This window comes from Hoplias malabaricus, chromosome 18 (assembly GCF_029633855.1).
Source record: "Hoplias malabaricus isolate fHopMal1 chromosome 18, fHopMal1.hap1, whole genome shotgun sequence".
Lineage (NCBI taxonomy): Eukaryota > Metazoa > Chordata > Actinopteri > Characiformes > Erythrinidae > Hoplias > Hoplias malabaricus.
In genome coordinates this window covers 11,564,140-11,584,908 of record NC_089817.1, presented here as the reverse complement: position 1 = coordinate 11,584,908, position 20,769 = coordinate 11,564,140, and the positions used below count along the sequence as shown (strand labels likewise).

Genomic DNA, 20,769 nt, shown 5'->3' with positions numbered 1-20,769 from the left:
ATTAGGTGTTCCACGGTGTAAACTCCTTCCAGTAAAAGAGCTGTAGTGAAGAACAGCGCCAGATTGAACTTGATTCGTCTCTTGCACAAGTCTGTTTGACCAGAAAGCTGCTGTACAAGCACCTTAAGTCATTAGTCATTGAACAAACAGCTATGATGACTCATCCATCTAGATGTCACTGCTTCACAGCAGCATCACATCCACTTTCTTTCTCAGATTCTACAATCACTGCAAGGAAGTGTGTCTCAAATCTCATCAGTGTTTATGTACAACTCTAACATGTCCACCTTCTCACCTTTCCTGAACAATGTGATCAATGTGTGGTTGTGTTAATGATAACACAGTCAAGTCACTGTTTTTTTGATGAGTAGCTGATAATGTTTTGGAGACCAATGTGTGATTTACCCTCCAACCCACTGTAATTCCTCCCCCAGGTTTCCAACATTAAAAAAAAAGTCTGTTTACCTCAAATATTGTGATCCCAAGCTGTTAAATGAAAAGTTCTATGTCAGTGTCATTTTTGTCTTCTTAGTTTTGAGCCAGACATTTTCCTGTGTCCGCTTTATATTTTTCCTAGCAACAGTCAACACTGAAAATCTATAGATTTTTTTACATTGACATTTTCATTTGTGACTATTACTGTCCCCATGCATCTGTGAGGAGTTTAAAGGTCAAGCTCCAGCTTACTCTGCAGACACCCTGGTAATTCACATTGTGCTGCTTTGTGTTGTTGAAGTAGCTTGTTTTTGTGTAGTTTACTTTTATTGTAATTTTAAGGCCACTTCTATCAACTGACATGATTATAATATAATAACATTTGCAATTGTGCAATTACACTCCTTTAAGGAGCAACTAAAATGTAATTGTTAAGAACATTCAGACATTGCAATTGAAATATAAAAAATGTCCTATTTAAAATAAAGAAAAAATGTCCTAAACAATGTCTTGTTAAAATATCCTAAATGAACATAAATAAAGTAAAATCCACAGTTCCATACAAATCGGTACATAACTCTACCAGTATAGAGGGGCAAGAGACAACCTGAGGACAGAACCACCCCACTGGCCAAAAAATTGGTGACATTCATTCTTATGTAAATAATTATGCCAGTAAAAACAATATTGAGGTCAGCAAATTCTTGAGGAAACATCCAAAGGCCCATTTACCAAAAAAATAAATAAATCACACACACACACACACACACACACACATATATATATATCACTGTATTCACTGTACCCTACCTGTGCACAACCCACATTATGGCCTCAAACACATTAAGAAGGCGAGGAGCTCTATGAATTAACTCTTGACGAGGCCACAGCTGTTCACTGAAAACCATTCCAGGTGACGACTTCATGAAGCTGATTGAGAGAACACCAGGAGTGTGCAAAGCTGTCATCAAAGCAAAAGGTGGCTACTTTGAAAATTGTAATAAAAGTATTAAACATGGTTTTGTTGAACACTTTTGTGTTTACTACATAATTCCATATTTGTTCCTTCATAGTTTTAATGTCTTTCATATTCATTGACAATGTAGAAAATAATAAAAAAAGAGAAGATGTCCAAACCTTTGACTGGTACTGTACATTCACAATATGTGGAAAATGTATATTAATATTAATATAAATATTAATCTTAACCTGAGGAGGGTTTTATGATACTCTGTCCCCTTCTGAAATCAACAAACCAGAACACTGAAAAGCTAGAACCATAGATGCAGAGATCATGTGTATTCAACATCTGAAAACAAAAAAGGGAAGGGGACTAGGACCAAAGAAGCAGGCTGACATGACTTTTTGAATCCACTGGGAATTAGTGCTTACTGGCTAACTTGAGTATTAATGACAGATTGTTCTTACAGACATAATCCCCTACAGAGCAGATTGTTCTGGAAAGCCTACGTGATGAAGTACATGGCCATGTCGACGATCATTTCTGCCAACTCAAAAGGCACATGAACAAGTGCTGGGTGAACAAAAACACCCTGTTATATAAGTACCAGCTGGCTTACAATCTATTTGTTTTCACACAAAAACTCATTTGACTTTGACACTCTTTAGGAGTTTGTTGTTGTGGCCTGGGGCTTATTGGGCCATGAATAAATTCAGTGTTGATTTGTTTACGATACCTTTAAATTGAATCTTTAAAATTACTTTTACAAAATGTTAAACATACAAACATTTTACATGCAAATATGAGACCATATCAACTGCCATTCAACTGCAGGTTACATATAAGTCTGTGGCCCTGCTCTAGCATTAAACACAAGCTCCCAACTCCAATTGTAGTGATTTGGAAAAGATCTTTTATTCATTCCACACTGTGTCCTACAAATGTTTTTTCAGTTATTGGACTTGACGGTGATGTTGACAGTCAGAAAATATTGCTCACGGCTCACAAAAGTGTTTTTGTTATAACTACAGTGGATACTGAACATCACATCACAACACTGTCAGAATTGTAATAATTCATGACTAAGAAAACTACTTGGTTTTGTTTTTTCGTCTGTGAAAAACAAACCATTTCTGAATCTTCCTTCTCCACAAATATGAACTATTAGTGATTTAATACGTAACACTGTTGGCTCTATTTAAATGTGCTATTTTGTGCCACTGCTAATGGCATCTCCTGAATGTCCTTGGATTGCTCACTGGAAAATCAGTATGGAATCTCACATTGCCTTTTTGTTTATACAGTCGTTGTACGGAATTCCCAGCGCTTTCCTATATATATATATATATATATATATATATATATATATATATATATATATATATATATATATATATATATATATATATATAACTGATGAATAGTGTGCTATTTCTACATGTTTGAAATTCAGCATAAACATAAAATGCTGTACCATGAAATTACCTAGAATATTTTATTATTTATTAAGCTGTGATTAAAGGAAAGGCAGATCACTTTTTAACTTTGTGTGGTATTCATGTCTGTGTCACCTGTATGCAATGACAACTAAATCTTTTATCTATGGTTAACTGATTCAACCTGTGGTTAAATGGTTAAACCTATTAACAAATACGTACTAAAGATGACATGTATAATGTTGAGTAATGGAGAAAGCAGGTCAGTTTAATGGTGAAATTTGGCAAGGTTTAACAGTGTAAATGGATGTGGGTTCACTATTTGGCAGATAACAGGTCACTATTACACTTTAATTCTGTGTTATAAATGATTATTGATGACTTTGCATTTACAACCTAATTAATAACCATTAATAAACAGACTTACAAACAATTTATACATTTTCATAAGTCTAGTCTTTTCTATAAATTGGTCTTTCCAATGTTTTGAATGGCACTTTTGAGTAATTATTTTTGACATACAGTGTAATATTATACATTAGAGCACTTCACACTTGCACAGAAATGCCACCCTGTGGGTGACCATAGCTACTGCATGTGGTCAGCGTGAGAAATTCACATTCAGCAGTGATTCCCAACTCTGGTCCTGGAGGTCACTGATCTGCACGTTTTAGCGATCCCTCGGCTCCCAACACACCTGATGTAACTAATGAGCCTATTAACAGCCCCTTCCAAAGTTGAAGTGGGTGTGATGATGTGAGGAGAAAACCAGAGGCCCACCAGGAACGGGACTGAGAACCGCTGATGTTCAGCATGAACAAATTATAGGACCCTGAATGAAGTCTGAAACTATGTTCAAAATGTTCTTTAAAATCTAAATGTTCAATATCTCTAAAAATCTCTAAAATCTCTAAATTTCTCTAAAATCACATTAATCTGAGAGTGGAAATGAAGGTCAGGATCCAGGTAATGCCCAGGGATTGTCTCATATGACTGCCACCTAAAACACATGCAAACAGTCATATCAACACTTGTGCTGAAACACACCCTCTGCTGGAAACACATTTTCTATTCAGAAGTAAGATAACATTTCATTGATTCAGAAGGAAACAGCAGAAAACTTTCTGTGCAGATGAGTTCCCCAAATTCAACTAAAGACAACAAACATTTGCCAAAAAATGAACATTACAGAATGCTAGTATTTTAGACCGGTAACATCAGCAACTGTAACAAATTACACACATACAGGGGTTGGACAATGAAACTGAAACCACAATAATTTATTAATAATTTTAGACCACAATAATTTATTAGTGTGGTGTAGGGCCTCCTTTTGCGGCCAATACAGCGTCAATTTGTCTTGGGAATGACATATACAAGTCCTGCACAGTGGTCAGAGGGATTTTAAGCCATTCTTCTTGCAGGATAGTGGCCAGGTCACTACGTGATGCTGGTGGAGGAAACATTTCCTGACTCGCTCCTCCAAAACACCCCAAAGTGGCTCAATAACATTTAAATCTGGTGACTGTGCAGGCCATGGGAGATGTTCAACTTCACTTTCATGTTCATTAAACCAACCTTTCACCAGTCTTGCTGTGTGTATTGGTGCACTGTCGTCCTGATACACGGCACCGCCTTCAGGACACAATGTTTGAACCATTGGATGCACATGGTCCTCCAGAATGGTTCGGTAGTCCTTGGCAGTGACGCACCCATCTAGCACAAGTATTGGGCCAAGGGAATGCCATGATATGGCAGCCCAAACCATCACTGATCCACCCCCATGCTTCACTCTGGGCATGCAACAGTCTGGGTGGTACGCTTCTATGGGGCTTCTCCACACTGTAACTCTCTTGGATGTGGGGAAAACAGTAAAGGTGGACTCATCAGAGAACAATACATGTTTCACATTGTCCACAGCCCAAGATTTGCGCTCCTTGCACCATTGAAACCGACCGTTGGCATTGGCATGAGTGACCAAAGGTTTGGCTATAGCAGCCCGGCCGTGTATATTGACCCTGTGGAGCTCCCGACGGACAGTTCTGGTGGAAACAGGAGAGTTGAGGTGCACATTTAATTCTGCCGTGATTTGGGCAGCCGTGGTTTTATGTTTTTTGGATACAATGCGGGTTAGGACCCAAACATCCCTTTCAGACATCTTCCTCTTGCGTCCACAGTTAATCCTGTTTGGATGTGTTTCTTCTTTCTTGGTGGTATGCTGACATTAGCCTGGATACCGTGATACTTGATACATCACAAAGACTTGCTGTCTTGGTCACAGATGCACCAGCAAGACGTGCACCAACAATTTGTCCTCTTTTGAACTCTGGTATGTCACCAATAATGTTGTGTGCATTGCAATATTTTGAGCAAAACTGTGCTCTTACCCTCTGCTAATTGAACCTTCACACTCTGCTCTTACTGGTGCAATGTGCAATTCATGAAGATTGGCCACCAGGCTGCTCCAATTAAGCCATCAAACCTCCCACACTAAAATGACAGGTGTTTCATTTTCATTGTCCAACCCCTGTATAAATAAGTTCTTATCTGTTGCACATCTGCATAGTTTTTAGTAAAATGCAATCATATGTCACCTAGATTGTTTGGATCCACTTTCCAATCTGTGCGAGGCTGGATAGTGTAGGTGGTCTCCATGCCAGCGAGGATGTGGTCAGCTACATGGCAGTGTAAGAGCCATGTTCCCTCACTGTCCGCTATTATTTCCAGCGTCTGAAATGAGCTCGGGAACAGGTCAAACACATCAGCCCGGTGAGAGAGATCTGTCTGCCCAAGACAAAAAAAAAGTACATTTAACAATCACTGGTCACAGGTCAGTGCTGGGTTGGCCATCACATTTGTATAATTTTCCAGTTGCTAAACTTTCTATGCTGCTCTAGTTAAACACAGGAGCTTCAAGCCTAATGTAGCTACATTCTGTGTCTAAACAGTTCATAAAAATCCCTTACGTTTTTTAATGCGTTTACTTTAAGGAGCACCCACTGCAGGCACCAACGTTCAATTGTGCAAACACATGAAAATGCAGGAGATAAAATGGGACACTCAATAACAGCTGCACATGAGTCTAATGTCACCATGCCCAATACCAAATATCAGTTAGAGAGGTATAACACCCTCATCATTTAAAAAAACATTAATGATGATTTATTTTAAATGTTCACCTTGTAAATGAATGTCTGTCCATGCAAGTGGACAGTGTGCATATCCAACTCACTGCCCATTCCCAGGAGATACCAGTTCACCTTCTCCCCTTTCTGCATGTCCAGGCCTTCTAGGTTGCCATACAGCTTGCCATTGATTGCTGGCAGGAGCAGGAAAATTAACATGAATGAGTAATGTATGGGAATATTTGAATAAACACAGAGGATTCATTGTTGTACCGTTGATTCTGTCCTGCCTAAATGATCTTTTACATTCACCTATGATATTTTCTTTCAATGGCGTATTAAGACATAGATTTACATACTGGCCTAACCATTACTGTAAACATGAAACGTCTCACCGTGCATTTTGTTGCTCTCTTCAAAATCATCACCTCTGTACAAAGGGAGCGAGCTGTTGTAGTAGGTTTTAATGTTTTGCTCCAGGTACCATGATTTATTCTCATCAAAGATAAAAAAGAGCAGGGCAAATTCTCGATCCACATCCAGCCTATTTCTGTCCTGGTTCAATGTCCCTTTCCTGCAGATCACTAGTGGGCCGATCAGCCCACTGACTGTGTCCTATAACACAATAAACCATCCAAAAGAACGTATGTTGAAAGAAAGTCCACCATGGTTTAAAGGACAATGTGGGTGTTTCTGGGGGTACCGCAGTACACCTGCAATTTTCCTCTTTTTAAAGCATAGATATTAGCAGATCAGTGTGGTAAAATGAAAGCAAAGTATATCTTCTTGTCCTATTCTTCTTAGCCTATGCAATAATAGAACCTGCAAGTTACTGGTCACAAGGGCTCACCTTAATAATATCCACAGCAGAGTAGTATGCGAATGAAATGCAGTTTGGGTCGGACATTCCTGGACCAGACCTCTCTGGAATATGCCACTCATATCTGCTCATGTTTCCTGCAATCAAAGGTGCCATGTGTTTATTAAAGTGCAGAAACTGTTATGCTGACTTCATGTAAACTTTCTAACAAGTTCTAACCTGATCATATTTTTAAGGCTGGCAAAAATATTCCCATGAGTGTTGCAGTAGCTGCAGGGCAGGGCTTAAACCCACAACACCAGGACCCTGGAGCTGTGTGACAGGGGCACTACCTGTTGCGCTACTATGCTGCCCCTGCTTTATTGATCAATCAACAAATCTCTAGATTATGTTTCGTCAACTTATATTTCCATTCAAAGTAGATTCAACTTTTTATTTCAATGCATCTGGAGTTTTTAAACATGAATGTTGGCCCTTTGAAATTAGCAAACTATCTGTAAAGTGAAGTTTTGTGCTCAGAAAGATCAACAACCCAAGCATTACCTGAGCAGTGGTGGTTTTACGATGGAGAATATGGCTAAAGGAGGGCTGACAGGTTGTACAGCAACACATAGGGTAGTGAAAATATGATTATTATTAACCTATATGTATTTGCAATATATACAAAATATGCAGGAGCCTGGCTTAAGAGTGTTATGTGATTACTGTAAGACTCTGTTACTGATGCTGCTTACCAGGTGGAACAGGCTGTGGATGAGTGGAATTTGTTTTTACTCCATGAGGCTGTATAGAGTATGGCCGACTCGCTTTATTCAGAAATGTGATCTGAACAACCTCCCCAACTTCTGCCCTGATGATGGGGCCTATCAAAACACATACACAATATTACAGTAGCTGAATGATTTAAGATGGCTGTCTTACAGTAATGAGAGTATAATCAAAGTATATATCTATATCTATATATCATTTTTTACCTAATATTTCCAGGTGTTTCTCTGCAGGCTTCCGATGCTTCCTGATACTAAATGTGGCATCAGTATATTCCCTATAAACTACTTTCTTATATTTGGATCCAAGCCTGTCCTGACCTTTCCCTACAAACACACTGCCTGGACTGTGAAAAGGCAAACATACATTACGACATGATATTACAAAAACAAGTCAGTATGGAGTGTTTATTTAAGCTTAATATTTTGAAAATATTTGCCTACAAAATAAATATTAATATGGTATTCTGTGTCATTACTTTAGATACTTAAATCTATTCACCTATCCTTCTCAGTAGTGTTGAAGTTGTGTAGCTCCCAAGTGCGGTCTGGTGAGTAATCCCACTCCATCTCCTCTGCAGTGATGAAGTATTGCACAGTGGGAGCAGAGTAAGGATCAGGCAAGGTCTTTCTGCACCTCTTCACTTTGTACTGCAGCCTCATTCCCCCCATGTAGTGTTCACTCACTTGGCAGCTCACCTCAAACAACCCTGCATTCACACAAACATGAACACAACAAATAATCCCCAGGAAAATGGGTCAAAATGTATTGATCAAATCATCAAAACTGTACATGCTAAGTAATTACAAACAGGTACATTAGAAATTGGAACAAGAACAAAAACATTGGCCCAATCATCAGGAGATTATAAATTCATTTCCTAGCAATGACCATGTTAACGAATGCTGGGAGTCAAATACAACACAAAGGGCCTTGCTCTCTCGTTGTGGGTAGGATAACCCTGTCTCTCCACTATTTATTCAGCAAAAAAAAGGCACTGGATGGCTTCACATGTTCTGTGTTAGAATTCTCTCTCCCAGCTTGTGAAATTATGTGACTAATGGTGACCTAGCCAGTGAGCGGAACTGTCTATTTGTTGTTGTCGTTAGTGGCTTAAACTATGTTTTATGAACATATCATTTAGCTACAGATTTTATTATTGTTCCCTTTTTAACAGGATTTGTCTTTTTAAATCCATGTTTCCACTGACAGTGTAAATAACCAGTCAATCTTTTATTATCCTTTAATAATCACAAGCAGAAATATGACTGACCAGTTGTGTCAGGCTCCATGAGCACAGTGAGAGAAGTGTGCGGAAACACAGTGAGGGTGTCACGGGTGGTGCCCTCTCTGTAGAAGGTGTTGCCTTGAAAGTGAATGCTGTGAATGTCCACTTCTGTGCCAAGTCCAAACAGGTGCCACCTGACCCTGGCACCTTCACACACTTCCAGGCCCGGCAGGTTTCCATACATGTAGCCATTCACCGCTGAACAATGCACAAACAAACACAAAATCCAGGGTTGTAATTAGCAGAGAACTGAACCAACTCAGAATATTTTCGATTTTAGGCATAGGCCTCTAGATCACAATGTCTTTAAAGTTTTGACAAAATATATTTACATATTTGTAATAATTTGATGTGTTTGTGTATGTATGTCTGTCTATATAGCATATGTCCTTACAGTGCCTAGCCAGGAGGCAGGTGTGCACTTTTCAGAGGAAATGCAGCCAAAGCCACAGCCACTTAAGAAGTACCCTCCATAGCACCTGCAGCCTCTTTAAGGGAAGTTGAGCAGTGTGATCATGGATTACAAAGGTAAAGTTGCATTTAGCTGGGAATGATCATATTCAGGTCATTGTTTGTGGCTCATGTGAATAGGAATTTTTAAAACTATAAGCCTAGCACTAGTGTAGCCACTACTGTAGAACAACTGATACCATGTGAGTGTATAAAGATTGGTAATAAAAGGAGTATCCACCAAAGCCTTTGCAAGCAAAGTCATGGTTCATGTTTTTGTGCCAAACTCAGTGAAAGTCTTGTCAAACAGTTAAAAATAATAGTGTTCAAGGAAAGATCGCAAGCCTGGAAACCACTGTTGAACGTGAGTGACAATTAACTAACCATAACCCTGACACGAGTGCTCAATATGAAAGTATGAAAATCTGTCATGCTTCTGTGATAATACAGCCATATGTTCTGAAAACTGAAGAAAACTGTACATGATATCTGTGCAGTTGCACTGCATACAATGACAGTGAAATGACAGTAGAAACCTGTGCTGTGGTCAGATGACTCCACATTTCAACCTGTTTCTGTACAAAAACAGACAGAATGAGTTACCAGGCCTACCATGCATTTTATTACTCTGCACAAATGCTTCATCCTGATGATCAGACTCATTTGTCCCATGTGTACGAATGTTCTCATCCAAATACCAACTCAGGTTCTCATCCAAAATAGAGAACAGCAGGAAGAACTCATAGTCCACATCTCTCTAAGGACACAAGTGAAGAATGAGGAAAATCTAACTTTAAGCTGTACCACACTTCATGAAATACAAAACATGCTCTGTTAATTATCTAACTAACACATGGACATATATGAACACACAATTGAAATTAGTCTACATTGTCATACCTGGGTGTTGTTGGAATTCAGAGCACCTTTCTTACACAATAGCAGGGGTCCGATGAGGCCAGAGTTTGTATCTCTGATGGGGTCACTGGAGGAGTAGTAAAAGTAGGAAATACAGGGTGGGTCATTCTCAGTTGGACCCTCTATCATTTGCCACCTGTAAGTGAAGGAGTCTCCAGGCTGGACGTGTGATCCATTTTTCACAGTGCCTAAGGCCCAAATATAGTATATGGAAATAATGATGTACAATATAATAATACTCAGCTAGGAAACAGCCAATAAAATAGATATACTTATAAATACTTATAATATATATATATATATATATATATATATATATATATATATATATATATATATATATATATATATAAGATATACTTATACTTATAATACTTATAAAATAGATGGAAAGCAACTAAAAATATGCTGTAGACAATTTAACAGGTGAAAAAAATGCATAGCAATTATCAAATAAACAAAATTCTTCAATTCAAAAGAACACTTTTGCCTTGATTCTTTTGTTATAGTAGAGTTACACATTCAGTGACTAATCAAACAATCAGCATCATCAGCACATTTTATGAATAATATATTTTTTGAATGCATTAGCACATTATGTTGGGTGCCTTCAGCTCCTACAAAACCACAAACTGTGAAATAAAACAACCCAGTTTGTTTTGTGATCTGCCTATATCTAAAAAGGAGTTCTGGTTTTGGGCTGGGCCTTATATCAATAGCAGGCATTTCATGATCACCCCAGCTCCTCCTCGGAGTCTACACAAACACACCACTGAAACTGCATTTATGTAAGATGAGGTTAAATTGAGGAAAACATCGAAAAATTAAGAGTACTGATTAAATATGGCACATGGTGGCACAGTAGTGCAACCGATAGTGTTACTGTCACCCAGCTACTAAGTTCTAGGGCAGTGAGTTCAAAGCCCACCTCTGGTCACTGTCTGTGAGGAGCTGTGTTCTCCCTGTATGGGATTACTCTGGGTGATCCAGTCCAAAAACCCATGTTGTGTGTGTGAGTGACTGCATGAGTATGTGATGCTCTGTGATGCACTGGACTCAGGCAAGGATTTGTTAATGCCTTGCACCCAGTGATCGAGGGTAGGCTCTGGAGCTCCCAAGATGCTGAACGAGATGAAATGATTACACAATTATTGCAAAAAAGAACATAAAAAAGAGACCAGATGAAAATGACTAAAATACGGCGCCTTGTGTTTGCAGTAAACAGACTCATTCTTAAAAGGAGATGAAATGTGTTGTTCTGAACAGGACTGTTTAGACAGGATAAGGATGGTGATGTGTTGTTTGATCCTTGTGGGTTTCTTCTTTACCACAGTATGCCAAGCATTTCATTAAGACCCCAGGGAACTTTTGTTAAGCTGTCAGAAATGGGCATAATGCATCCCCTTTTCAAAAAACAACTAATAATGACAAATGGATCAGACACCGTGCTGCTGGACTTTTTAAACTCCTCAGTATCACTGCTGGACTGATAATAGCTGACCAACTAAAAATATCCGGCCAAAAGCATCCTGTGCGCAGTTTCAAATAAATAAAGGAACTGAGGATGACCAACACAAAATGTACAGCAACAGATGAGCCAGTCCATCACAAATTAACTGGATTAAATAATTCAATTGGGTGGCACGGTGGCAGCAGGTAGTGTCGCAGTCACACAGCTCCAGGGACCTGGAGGTTGTGGGTTCAAGTCCCGCTCCAGGTGGCTGTCTGTGAGGAGTTGGTGTGTTCTCCCTGTGTCCATGTGGGTTTTCTCCCACAGTCCAAAAACATAAGTTGGGAGGTGGATTGGCAACTCAAAAGTGTCCGTAGGTGTGTGTGTGTTGCCCTGTGAAGGACTGGCGCCCCCTTCAAGGTGTATTCTTGCGCCCAATGATTCCAGGTAGGCTCTGGACCCACTGTGACCTTGAACTGGATAAGCGCTTACAGATAATGAATGAATGAAAAATAATTCCATTGGTGTTCTTTAAAATTCTTACACTATTACAGGTTATTTCATTATCTGCCTTATGTCATACAAGCATATTCTCTATCTAACCACTGTACAGAAATGTAAATGGCCTGTGAAAGATGCCCTCTCACCATCCTCATACTGGGCTCCCTCAAACTGTTTCATATACTGGAGGCCGTGTGGCTGGACACTGTAGCTCCTGTCAGCTTTGTTTAGAAATGTGACCAGCAAAAGATCTCCAACTTCACCATAGAGTACTGGACCTAAGGAAGAATGGAGCCCAACAGGAAAGTGGTGCTCATGTTGTTTATCAACAGGATGAATCAAATACAAACATCTTTTCACAGTGTCTTTGTATAAGTTTTAAATAGTATGCAGAAGTAGATTTACAGTATTTCAAGAAATATGCATTGGTACAAAAAAAAATAACTTAATAAAGTTTTGTTATTTATATTAATTTCTCTTACAGTAGAGATCAACACTGGAGAACAACTTACATTTTCCACACTGAGAATGAAGCCTGGTGTTGTTGTACTAAAACAGGGCTCTCTAAAACCCTCCATATCAATGCTACCTTCAGACATATGTAAGTCACACATGTTGAAGGCACTGATGCACCATGACAGAGGTTAGCTTTTGCACCTTTCACTGATAATTGTTTGGAGGATATGTTTCATCAATGGCACAGAGATTTCATGCTGGTTTTCCAGAAAATATGTTCAAGAATAAGAGTGTAATAGATTTTCAAGTTGCAATTCTTCATGTAGTGAGAGGCTGTCTGAGAAAATGGTTTTCAGTAGTTCTCTAATTTTGATCTCTGATGTATAAGTTACACTATGTATGTAATTCTGGATAAGTGTATGCAAAGTGACAAAATGTGACAACACAAACAAAAAAATCATTGTTTACCCAGAATGCCAAGGTGCTTGTCTGCACTAGATTGTTCCACCTTGCTTGTAAACATGTCATCAGTGTAGGCTTGGTATACCACCTTCTTATACTCCCCACCAAGTCGACCGTCATCTGTCCCAAAAAATATCTCTGAGGGGCTGAGGATTCAAACACATTGTGCTTCTGTTAAAGGGGTCATATTTTATACTTTTTTTTTTTTTACACAGTAAATATTATTTATTGTTTTTCTATAATGTGGGTTCTTTGAAAGTGCAAAACCTTCCCCAAGGCATCTTCAAAAGTAAAAAGTGTTACACAAAGAAACTACAGGCCCTATCATTGAGAGATATAAGTTCAAATCCTGGTGTTGCCTCAGCAAACCGAGGCCAGAAGTCCAAGACGAGCATAACTGCCTTACACTCTGAACCTATTAGATACCCCTGTTTCTTGCCATCACACGGCTTAATGCTTATCAATGCAGATGTCTATCAGTTAAGGCTGGTTCATAGTTAATGTGGACGTGGACGCGCCATACTGTAAACTCTAATGTTCAAAGTGATTAACTGGACTGAGTTTTCCACACTGGCGCCTGGGTTAGAGACAATGAATGAATTTATGGTTAGGTTAGACAAACCCTTACACAATCAGTTCAGACAGCATTGAATATTTAGCTAAAATACCTAAACCCAAATAGTTAATAGTATTAAGTAATAGAGAGTACCAGAAATGCATATTTCTGCGAGTTGTATCGAGCATTAAATGAAGTACTTTAAAATAAATGTTTATGCATGCTTCTGACATCTGAATTTATGAAATAATGTTTGATTACTTTTGTTTTTTTTTAGTTCTGCTAACTCATTCAGGGTTATACTGCAAGGGGTGCGCAGCCAAATGACATCATTGTGGCCGAAATGGCTGGGTGAGCAAGGCCAGGCCATACACCAGGGCATGTAAGATGCACCTTGTTCATTCATTGGCTAGAGAACATTTCTCAGGAGGTGGGAAAAGGGAATCAGACCAAGGAATGTTTCTCTCAGAACGTGTAATATTGACTAAACTATTTTGACTATGTTTTTTACAGATATTTTGTGATAAAATATTGACAAGACTTCATAAACTGCACTAATAAAAGCACAAATATTTAGACACCTGAAAACTACAGGCACAAAGCTGGCAGAAGACAAAAAATGATTTTGATTATTCCTTGGCAATGTAAACATAGATACCATTATTGAAGACATCTTTATTGTTTTGTGAGTGCATAGATACATTTGATCAACTATTCATGTACTGACAGTTTTAATATATTGTTTTTTTCAATATAATATATACACTAAGGCTTTTTGTTCCTACTGTGCTGGCAAAGCAGCTTGCAGAGTTATAGTGCCACTCTCCACTTGGGAAGTACACTGTTGCCAGGAGAGTAACGAAAGAACTATGAACATGAAGCAACGCAGGCAGTCCACGTCTGTTTTAACTATGAATCAGCATTTAGCCTTCTCCATTGAGCATGCTGAATATGTGAGTTAAGAGGTGCAATAAATAAAACATGTCAGTTTTAATCAGAGATGAACCATACCTTTGGCTTTTGGTCAGTGAAATATTGTTCACAGTATCCACTCCTGATGGGGCATAGTTCCAAGAAACCAGTTCAGCAGCAATGAAATACTTTCTCACTGTCCCACTCAGAGGAGTCATGAAGTCACTCTCCAGTCCACAGCTTGAGACATTAAAGAGTGCCTGCATACCATCTGCACACCATTATTATTACTGCATTTATATCAAACAAAAACAGAAAGACATGCATGCCTGCTCTTATTTTATTACAGTATTTATTGCACTGAATCTCCTAACCTATGATAACTTATAAGCTCTTTATACAATACAGTACGCTTTCAAAGAAAGATATCCTTTTTTTCAGTATGGTGCATGTTCAGCTGAAACATGTTTTAAAGACTACCTTGTATGTGAGTGTTGACCTGGCAGTTGAAAAGCCATGTTCCTGTCATCATAGGAGTCATCTCTGCAGTGAGGAAGGTTGCAGGGAACAAGCTGACAGTGTCGACACGGTGACCATACATGAGTAGTGTGTGCCCATGGAAATATGCTGAGTGGACATCCACCTCATTCCCCATGCCAAGAAGATGCCAAGACACTGTCCTGTTCTGGCACAAATTAATTCCAGGTAGGTTCCCATATACATACCCATTAATAGCTATAAGACAAGATGGAAAAACGTTATTGTCATTTATTAAGCTACAGTCATTTACTGAGTTTCATTAACTTTTTTCAATTCATCAGGTAAAAAAACTTGACAAAAAAAGGCAATTACATTTTTGTTACTAATAAAACAACGGAATGTAAAATATTGTTTACAATTATACAGTGCAAGTCCTAAATAAATAAACACAAACAACTATAACATTTTCAATGCAGCATGTATTTATAAGTCTAATATGGTTATAACTCTTTGTAACTTGGCAATAATGCTTTGTAAGCACACTTATAAACTCTAATAATGCCTTATAAGACTAGTATAACAATCTACAATTAAATATTTTTTAACTTATAGTGTCCATATTCATTATAATGCCTTATAAAATAGCAAAAATAAAGAACATCAAGAGTACAAAATATATATATATATATATATATATATTATACACAATTATAAATAGATTGTTTAAAATGCCATCACTAAGTGCTTCAAATAACGTAACTGACCATTTACATTAACATTTATTAAAACTGAAGATGAAGAATAACTTTACTTGAAGCATTCCATGATGAAATTTTAAATGTTTATACTGTGTTTAAAATGCTTAAAATATATTATAGGTGTGTTATATCTGGCACTCTACATTCTGTGTTTAAAGTCAGAACTTCTTGGTGTTCTTGGTAATAAAAGCAAGACTGAGGGTATTTGATCCTTGTGTATTTTAACACCAGCATGTCACAGGTGTTCCATTAACACCCCAGGGGTTGTGTTAACTTGTGGAACAATGGGTGTTATATGTGCTTTTAAAGTCAAATGTTTTGAGTAGAAAAACAGCTGAGGGACTTTCCTATTGGATAGTCCTCAAATTTAGGCTTAAGTAAATTCATTAAGTCATAAATGCAGTTTTGTGGAACAGCCCATAGGCCTTGATTTATAGAAAATAATTTTAATTCAAACCATAAGCAATATTGGGCAGAAAAATCACAATTAGATATTTTCTGCAAATCATTCAGCCTTAACTCATTTTATATATCTGTGTTACTCTTATTAATACTTATTGATCATTGGTTAAATATTATATAATACCTTGACTAAGAAGAAGATGATTGCTTTTGAGTGATTAACTTTTTCCTACCATTCATCTTGTTTGAATGTATAAAGTCTGGGTCAGCCGGGTCTACACCAGCAGGATCAGAACAGAAGGTCTCAATGTTGTCCTCTAGGTACCAGCTCAGGTTCTCATCTACCATGCTCAACATAAGGAGGAAGTCCTGATCCACATCTGTCCTCTTCACCTCAGAGTACTTAACCCCATCTCCAGAAGTCATCTTCAGTGTTCCTTTAAAAATGGAGAAATACAGGGTGGAGTACAAAGCAAAATTGATCTTTAAAGACTGGTTAGGATTTAAGGGTGGTTCTTTAAACCAATACTGTAGTATTTTAAACATAATCTCTGTCTGCCCCATTTGTAGCATACAAAATAATCTGAAATTTATGTGTACTGATGATGAAAATTCACACCTTTCTTGCAGGTCAGCAGAGCTCCTATTAGTCCAGAAGAGATGTCTCTTGGGGCAACTACATGTGAGTGGTAAGCCCAGGTCAAGCAGTTGGGATCCCCATGAGTCGGTGCATATTCTGGTTTCACTGTCCATCTGTAGGTGTGTGTGCCACCAGGTGCCACACCATCATCCTGCTTCATGGCTCCTGAGGTTCCATCTGGATACATTGCCCCTAAAAAGAAAATATCCAATCAACACCAGTACTGCATACCGTGTGGTCACTAATATATTGAGTCTAATATTTTTTGGATATTTAAATGATTAAGCAATTCATTACTCCAGCCAGAATCATAAAAGAGAAAGGCAGGAGGCTGCTTCAGTAAAAAGAAAAAATACTGATGACTGTCAAAAGAACTCAAAAGAATAATGAATATATTGTTTACTTTAAAAAATGTGCTTAAATAACCATGCAAGCATGCACCATAAAAACACATGACACTAATTAGCACTAATAATGACTTTTTCATCATAAGTTATCATAACATTTTTTACATTAACATTAAACCCATCAAGTTGATAAATCACAGATATACATAAGGTAATGTAGTAAAGTAATTTTGCACTCAAACAATTACTATTTTGATCACTATTTGATCAGTGTGGATTACTTTTTGTTCCAGCCCATACATTTCAGCTTCTAATACTTCAATCAAACACTCTAATTATATTAATAATGCTACGTGTCTTTACACTGTGCTGCTACGTATGTGCTAATGGTGGTTTGGTGGGGTTTCCTGTGGTTTTAAGTGCTAAAGACATTCTTGGTTCCTTGAACAAATAAACAAAGGAACTAGTCACACAATGAAACATGCTGCTCTCTGGATCATCTGACATCAAAAGTCTCAATTAAATAAACTTTGTGTTTGTAAAGAAGAGCTAGTCAATTGTATAGGCTTTTCAACATATCATTTCAACCATGACTCAGCATTTTAAAAAAAGCCAGACAGTGTTGTCTACACTTTATCAGTCTAGCATCACTGCTGCACTCCTCTGCCAAAAAGATAACAATAACATGACCAGCTTAGGGTAAAAAAAAACTTCCACCATACAAATTGTCTGACCAATAGTGAGCAAGTGCATTGACACAGGAGAAATAAAAGGATAAAGAAAACGGTTAGCCAATATCCCATCTGGTCTTGATCCTCTCTGACTGAAAATAATCCATAACTGAGTTGCTGGAACTTCAAGTGTATAATTGGTCATCGTGGTCTAAATCTATTACATTTTTTTATCAAAAGTCATAAATGTATACAATTTATAAAATGTACATAATAAAATTCTTACAATAATGTTCCCTTTTCCAGAAGAAAATAATTAAAATGTATAGACTTGCTTTCTAATGAAACAATGAATGTAATAATTACTTTTGGCCAATGCATTGTGCATTTGTGACTTGAGAAGGTAAGGAAACATATCTGTTCATTGTTAAACTCTAACTATGTATTACTTGAAAATTATGCCAGAGCTGTGGTTCATTAAGATTATCCTACCTAAAGCAGAGTGTGAATCTACTGACTGACTTTTCCTTAGATAAACAGTTGTTTGGCCTTAAGGGCCTTCTTCCTTGTTTATAGCAGGTCACATACGCTTCTGGTAAACCATAACATGTCATTAGAGCATTCTGAGAAGAGTGGATTATTTGGATATTTTTACCCTCTGAATTTTTCTCATAGAAGACTCCATGTGGATGCATGGAATAGGTTCTGGAAGCAAAGTTCTTCAAATGGATCTCTATGACGTCTCCCACCTCAGCTCTAAGCAGTGGTCCTAGGTAGCCAAGCCAGGAAGGTTTAGGGATCTCATGAATGTAAGAGCCATCCGTATACTCTTTGAATATAGCTTTTTTATACACATGACCAATCCGATGAGGGCCTTGTAGCAGAAACACAGACGCATGCCTAAAACATAAGAAAAAACACAAAAGTTCTAACACTACTAAGCAAGAGCAATAAGATTCAAGAAAGGCTTGTATGAAACAATTTAAAATGCAAAATAAATTATGAATACAGGATAACATCATCGTTATATCAGTGCTAGCATAGAAACCAATTTGTAGCTACAGTAAATTTAGCCCCATCAAATTGCTTCACGGATTGTCATACAATTTTGTATGCAACATGAACCTGTTATAGTTGGGAAATTTAGCATAGAAAGATTTTGGTTCCACAGGTTTTGAACATGACATAAGAACACACTTGAACATATTGTGCTAAGACTTTTACAGCTGGTTTCCACTGGTGATCATTTCCAGGGTTTTCAGACTGTCCTTTTCAGGATTCATATTCTTTTTTTTTCCAAGATTCAGAATATTAAGTTTGCCCCCAGGTGTGATGATGCGGTGTGTGTGTGTGTGTGTGTGTGTGTGTGTGTGTAACTTTATAGAAGAAGGGGGGGAAACCTACATTTTAATGGGAAAGAAACATTTGTATTGGTCCATTCATCATGAAATGTTCAAACACATTGTTTCATTTTTTAATTAGACAGTAAATAAATCATTATACATTTGGGTAAATGTCATGATTTATGGACAATGGGGGAAATTATATTTCATTAACTATTTATTAATATTCTTATAGAATACAAAGTTTTATTCCAAAAGCATTGGTGCACATGATCATTTTTATTACATATTATTAAAATACATTTGAATATCATTAACAAAATATTAATATCACTAGTAGTCCAGTATTGCTGAATAATATTTAAATGATTTGGGGTATATAGTTTTTTCCCCCTGCATGGTCATTTCTCTGGTCAAACACAACTCCAGGACTTGGCCGCCTCAGTCTGGAGGAGTACAGCACTTAAGTCACTTAGTGATAAATAAGAACACGTTCTTTAAACACGTTTTTAACGTTACCAAACTTTTACTATCTTAAAACTATTTTCTGTAAGTTTGTCGGAAAAAAATATTTCTGTATTTCTGCCTTTTTCACAAACGGAGATGTTAAACTGGAAAACTTACTGGTCCTCTGCGGCAGGTTTCCCATTGACTCTATTTAGTCCTCCCGGTGAATAATCCCAGTTTTCTTCTCGAATGGCGATAAAGAAAGTTCTGTTAATGGCTGAGTTTTTTTCGACTAAACAGCTAAGGCTCAAGAGAGCCAAAGCCCACACTCGTCTCTCAGGAGCGCCCATTCTCTGTGTAACGGTTTAGGTTGTTAGCCAGTGTCTTTTAGCCACTCCCTGCTAACAGCCTTCTATCTGTGTTTCCTCACAGATTAAACAGCAGGTGACCGATAACACACCCCGGTTTTTATGGACCAAGAGTCCTTCGTTTAAATCAGGTTTCTACTGAATCTCAATATATTATTAGATTAATCAGTGTGGGCTGGTGTTCACAGTGTGTTGATAACTCCCCTGATCATAAAGGAACGTGATTTTTACCTTACATTTATAACTTCAAATTGTTGTAATGCTCCACTGTAATAGGGAAAATAGAAACTCATTGTTGCTACTCTTGGCTCCACACTGCAGAAACTGCACTATGTAACTTTTGGAGGAAAGTATGAACCAGTCTGGCTAATGACTGTGTGTGATTACAAAACCTACTAAATTAGTAAGACATAAAATTGTCATTGTTTAAATTCTCTTTATTGCTGTTTAATGTTATTTAAATCATTTGCTTTTCTCAAGTTGAGTCAGTTATCCCATTTGTCATCAGCAAACCTTGTGCTGCCAATGAAGCATATTTAAAACAAAGAATTATCCAGACAGCACAAACACTGTCAGGATAATTCTTTGTTTTGGTGGTAGTTTGAGTCCCAAGAGCAGCTGCTGTGGGAACAGCCTGTTATTTGCCCAGCTTTATGTGAAGTGACTTTTTGTGACTTGTATGAACTTGTACAGTCAAGTTTACCATGTGGATTTATCTAATTTTGTAGGGGGAAAACAGATTAATCCAGCTTCATATGGGTTTGTCCAGCTGATT

At 37.7% G+C, this 20,769-nt stretch overlaps 1 protein-coding gene across 1 annotated transcript; it reads right to left on the bottom strand.

Annotated features, from left to right (window-relative positions):
* Window positions 1–2,818: 2,818 nt before the first annotated feature.
* hephl1b (hephaestin-like 1b) lies at window positions 2,819–19,976 on the bottom strand. The gene is made up of 19 exons (XM_066651596.1): window positions 19,804–19,976; window positions 18,492–18,736; window positions 16,798–17,010; window positions 16,412–16,615; window positions 15,019–15,273; window positions 14,638–14,809; window positions 13,077–13,216; window positions 12,299–12,430; window positions 10,184–10,389; window positions 9,896–10,040; window positions 8,819–9,031; window positions 8,047–8,254; window positions 7,752–7,891; window positions 7,512–7,640; window positions 6,808–6,914; window positions 6,353–6,572; window positions 6,012–6,151; window positions 5,427–5,616; window positions 2,819–3,832 (listed from the first exon to the last, which is right to left on the bottom strand). Exons 1-19 carry the CDS (start codon window positions 19,974–19,976, stop codon window positions 3,759–3,761), a joined length of 3,306 nt encoding a protein of 1,101 aa, XP_066507693.1. The 3' UTR covers window positions 2,819–3,758.
* Window positions 19,977–20,769: the final 793 nt, after the last annotated feature.